This window comes from Erigeron canadensis, chromosome 4 (genome assembly GCF_010389155.1).
Source record: "Erigeron canadensis isolate Cc75 chromosome 4, C_canadensis_v1, whole genome shotgun sequence".
Taxonomy (NCBI): domain Eukaryota; kingdom Viridiplantae; phylum Streptophyta; class Magnoliopsida; order Asterales; family Asteraceae; genus Erigeron; species Erigeron canadensis.
In genome coordinates, this window is record NC_057764.1 from 24,339,976 (window position 1) to 24,345,680 (window position 5,705).

Here is a 5,705-nt window from a genome sequence, read left to right on the forward strand (position 1 = left end):
CTTCCTTCCTTTTTGAACTTCGTTTCACATGAAAAGCTAGCTAATACAAGTAAATTGTTGTTTTCTGGTTCATATTATAGTTTCTTAATTACTCCAAAACGGTAGATTTTTTTATTTTATTTTTCTATTGTAATTGGAAAATAATTAATCCTCCAAACTAAATAACCAAAAAATCTTTCTAACGACGAGATGATGACATATTGAAAAAATCAAAGGGGAAGATTAGAAAAAAGAATTAGTGAATGACACATGTCACCTTTTTATAGTTTTAGGAGGATTTTTAGGCTAATGTTTAAGAGAATTTATGCATTTTCCATTGTGATACTCCGTAATTTTACTTTTCATTGATAATTTGGTAACAACTATGAGATTTTGAATGACTTTTCTGATCACATATGTTAGCGATTCGATGTTCAAACATAACTTCTAATAAGTACACGAAACAATAGCAACACATAATCTAAAATGAAATAATACACGGAACCTACATGGATAGAGAGATTAATTTGATACGCTTAATCCGTAATCTTTTTAATTATATATATATATATATATATATATGGCTACCATAGCATAGAGAAAAAAATAAAGTTAACTTATAATCCTAACCATTAAAATTTACAATCCTTTAAATCTTGCCTTTAAAATTCAAAATCAAATTTCTAAAATTATAAAAGTCAAAAGATATAAACATAGTAACTTTTCAATTGTATTAAACATACTAACTAATTGCTTTAAAAAATTTAAGTACATAGTACACTAAAAAAAAAATCATACAACAATGATAAGAGTGTTTATGTATAACAACATACTTTAATTAGTTATTCTTACACTACAGTAGATAATTTTTTTTTTTTGAAAGGTGAATTTCTCTTGAATATTTCGTGTCATGATTCGACAGCGAGAGGTCTAGCATACGTTGTCTTAACCGTGTCCACGCTAGAGAGCTCACTCAAAGTAGAAATGCCTGTTTCAAATACCCAATGGGGGGAAAAATTTAATTAGTTTTGAATTATATATGATGAATAATGTTTGATATTTTCACATTTTTTATCGATTAGTTTCAAATTAATGGAGATTTTCTATTTTAGTTAATTTGGTAAATGGTAAACTTATAAACTCTCACACCAAATTTATAATTTCTAAGAAAAAAAAATACTATAAGAAAGAATATGATAGATTTTTTTTTTGAATGGCGGATGGGAAGGTCGTTCCATCGAGTTGAGCAGTGACATCCAAACGGGCAGTATGTTTAGGGTTCGAAACGCCTTACACCACTGGTACCCCCAAAGGAAGCCCATTACATGCAAAATTTTGTAATCATAGATTCAAAAATAACTAGATGTTAGAGTTTTTACATAGATTAGAAGTGTACTCGTGTAATACATGGCATCCAAATATTTTTTTTAAATGTTATCGTAAGGACATGAAGTTAAAAAGTAAGTGACGGTTTCTGGCTGCTGGCATCCGTGAGGGTTGTGTAACATAGAGAGTTTAAGGTGTATCATACGACAAAGTTGAAAACCTTTGGGTAATAGTCCAGTAGCCACTAGCCACCACTTTATAGGGGAGGTCAAATTTGAGATAATCAAAGGATTATTAAGTGACTGAGAATCATCTGGACACTAGCCTGACTGGAGGATTAGTGGATACCAAATGGTACATTAGATGAATTCCATCCAATTACCTTTTTTTACTACGAAGTTGAATTTTTATTTGTATTGTTTTTACATTACCATTTGTTGTTATATTGACTTTTTAATTACGATAATATATAATATATAAGCACGACCCAGTTATGTTGACATGTTGCACTCTCTAATCTAACTCTAAACATTAAAAGTTTCATGTTCAAAAGTTCAACTCGTGATCGACCCGGGTTTACAGAGTTGGCCAAGTTATAGGTTAGCGGGTTGATAAGTAAAATAAGTTGATTAAATTATAGGTTAGCGGGTTGATAAGCAAGATAAGTTGGTTAGTCAAGTATGCTTTTAAGTGGATTGATTTTGATTAAGTATGTCAAATCAGTTGTTTTTAGGTCAATTTCATAACCCGGTCAACAACCGGGTATTGGTCTAGTTAACACAATGTTTGCAATACATTAGAGTTGTTTATACTTAACAAATCTAGGGGGAATTGCCGAATTTCAATTAAGCAATTTGCTTGCAAACGCTCTGAAAATGACAACCACTGACTTAATTCTAGTTGCTTAGCAACCTAAATCCTTTTATTAAACAAATACTTAAATTAACTCTCTTTAGTCATTAAAAAGAAACTACTGACAAAACTTATAAAAGAATACGAAAAACCAATAATAATTATAGTACTTTTGCAAAACTAAAAAATTAACACTTTTGTTCCAAAATTTTTCCCTCCCATTAAAATATCAAAGAGAGCTTAAATGTCACATGGGGGGACAGCCTGGTCACAATCCAAAATCCTCAAAAGGGTAAAACAGTAACTTCCCTAACACCTACCTGTAAATAACGACCACCCTATCGTTGGTTTATATACCAAAAAACACCCATCTCTTTATTATTCGCTTACAACAAAAATACAATACAACTTATGCTATCTCTTTAAAGTTTATTTTTTGTTCTTGTTCATCATGTCGGACCTCGAGTGCCCAAATGTGATGAACAATCTTATAACATTTCTATCATCTCTTCTTCAACGAGTAGCGGAATCAAACGATCTGAATCCTCGATTCCACCCTCAGAAAATTTCGGCATTTCATGGTCTAACTAGACCAACTATTTCTATCCAAAGCTACTTAGAGAGGATTTTCAAGTATGCTAATTGTAGTCCATCGTGTTATGTCGTGGCATACGTTTATCTTGATCGGTTTACTCAACAACAACCCGCTCTTTCGGTTAATTCATTCAATGTTCATCGATTGTTGATCACTAGTGTCATGATTGCTGCCAAGTTCATGGATGATTTGTAAGTTCTTTTTCTCATATAATTCAGTTGTGTCATGTAAAATTGTGTTGCTGTGACGGAAATACAGTTGTCTGAAACAATCTTCTGTCACAATTCATTACAATTTAGCTATGTGTCGTTCAGATTTTTATAGTTAAAATAATATACCTGATACAAAATGCATTTAAAGTTTTGCCTTACAATTGTCAGGATCACATTATTGGCATGTAATTCAGTAGAGGTTACAGTTTTAACTACTGCAAAAGTAGTTATAATTATTGCATCCCAAACAGATTAAAAAAGAAAACAAAAGTAAAATTCTTTGCTTCAAACCTCTGTTTTCTCTGTTTTTTATACTCATGTTATTCCAAATTATGTTTACAAAAGCTTAAGTTATTAGGTAATTTGAATTTTTGTTAAGACAGTGTAACAAACTAATTAATGATTGTTCAAAAATATAATCTATTATTACGCAATAAGTGGTTGTACGTAGCATATTAGGAATTGTACCTTGTTTATCTTTTGTCCCCCACCTCATGAAAAGAGTTAAGCAATAAGCACCCACCACATAATTAATGTACCTTCAAATCTTAGAGATAATGTTCATTAAAATATCTAAAGTTAATTAGGGTGAATTAGTAGTTGGTTAAGTACATCAATTACATTTTAAAAATATAAATCATATTTTTTGTGTGTCATTGTTTTCAATATGAATCAATTATTTGTACACGTAACATACACGTTAGACACACGGTATTTGAAGATATTATTTTCAAGTTAATTTATAATTAATTGGCTTCAACTTCAATCAAACTTTTGAGTGTGATATTAGTAATGATCATGCTATATGGCTTGTGCATTATGCACCAAAAGTTGTAAACTCATATTATATAATCACTAAATATGTAATTATAATAATTACAATATATATATATATATATATATATAATACAAGTGATTTTAAGATTATTTTAGAGTATTTAAAAAAAATTTGTATGTATATATAGTACTAAGTAATGATTCACACCAGGCACAACTCAAAAGTATGGGAGATTCTTAAGTAGTAAAATGAAGAATAAATTGTAGTGGCTCTCCATATTTTTAGCTGAATAGTCAATTTCAGCATAATAATCATTGATAAGATGAGTTGTCTTTTATACATTGAAGACACTAAAGCTAATTTGAATGCCTAAAATCAAATTGATGTACCTCATCAATTAGTGATTGTAAACATTACATATAATGGAATTTAATAAAGTTTTACATTCGATGGCTTATGAAGTAAAACAACACAATTCGACATTTAGGTGCTAGATAAAATTTGTAACGTGTGTCTAGTATATAAAGTTTTTGTAACTTGGTATATAAAAGCTTAAACTCGTGGTTTTAGCACCAATATGGAATTGAATTATTGGTATGTGCTATGTAGTTATAGTCATAGTTATTTTTGGTGTGAATTGCCTTTTATGAAATAAAATTTGAATCTTGAATTAAATTTGAACTTTAAGTTAACAATAAAATGAAATGACATATTAATAGTAGTGTTCAACGGTTATAATAGTTGCAACTAACAACTTGCTTTATGTGTGAAATTGTTGTTTCTATAGGTACTATAATAATGCATACTATGCCAAAGTAGGAGGAATCAGCACAACAGAAATGAATTTTCTTGAAGTGGATTTCTTATTTGGATTGGGATTTCAATTGAATGTCAACCCCACAACTTTCCACACATATTGCTCATATCTTCAAAAAGAAATGTTACTTGTTCAACCACCGTTAGACCATCATCATCTAATTGCATCACCATCAACGTCGTCATCATCATCATATAAATCGATATCGACAAAGCTTCTTCATTATGAAGATGATCATCAACAAGAAGTGGCAGCAATATAATCAAAATTGTTTTTCCTATGAAATTTTATTTTGGGCTTTCATGTGGTGTTTGTAGGTAGAATTGTAGATTATTGGATATTGGTTTAGAAATTTAAACCTTTTTTTTATATTATGGAAGTGTTTTTTGGGATGTATTTGACTTGGATTGACTTGATTGGTTGTATATACAAATGGGATATATGCTTTTCCATAGAAGCATCAAGCTGAAAAAGGCAAAATGTGTAAGATCCAATCAGAAGACGTGGAGGAACATGATTGGGTGTGGGTCAATATAATAAGCTAATTCATCGGAGATGAATATAATATGCCACAAACATAATTTTGCGATCCCAATGTTGTTTTTCTATTTGTATAGTGTAGTACTCGTAGTATAAGTTTTAATTGTTTTTTACTCGATATATCACTTTTTCCTTCTATTCATATCTTTTTTTTTTTAACTTAGAAAGACATGTTTAAGGATAAATTATACAACATATGTAAAATTTTAGCTAGACTAGAACGGGTCAGGCCAAAATGATGTAGAATTTTGCCTGATGTTTGTTTGATATCATCTTATTAGAAATCAATTAGCAAGTGCTAGGAGTTTTAGATTTCATTAAAACTAAAACATTAAAACATATAATTATAAGGTACACTAAATTTCCATTTTGGAATAAAAGCAAGAAATAAAATTTAATTGGAGAATGACATAAGGTAAGTTGTGTAGAAGTGGTGGCATATGAGAATTAGTTATCTATTCTTTTGGGGAACACTCAACATGTGGTTTCTAGTACATTTATAGTTGGCCATGTGCAATGTGAATTGATACATTCAAAGATGCTAAGACAATAAACCCTAAATTTGGGTATGGGACTATAGTTTAGACCAGACAATTATTAACTTGT

The 5,705-nt window shown here is 30.0% G+C and overlaps 1 protein-coding gene across 1 annotated transcript; it reads left to right on the forward strand.

The window, feature by feature from the left end:
• Window positions 1-2,530: 2,530 nt before the first annotated feature.
• LOC122596677 (cyclin-U4-1-like) lies at window positions 2,531-4,955 on the forward strand. The gene is made up of 2 exons (XM_043769296.1): window positions 2,531-2,943; window positions 4,530-4,955. Exons 1-2 carry the CDS (start codon window positions 2,609-2,611, stop codon window positions 4,819-4,821), a joined length of 627 nt encoding a protein of 208 aa, XP_043625231.1. The 5' UTR covers window positions 2,531-2,608; the 3' UTR covers window positions 4,822-4,955.
• The last annotated feature ends 750 nt before the right edge of the window (window positions 4,956-5,705 follow it).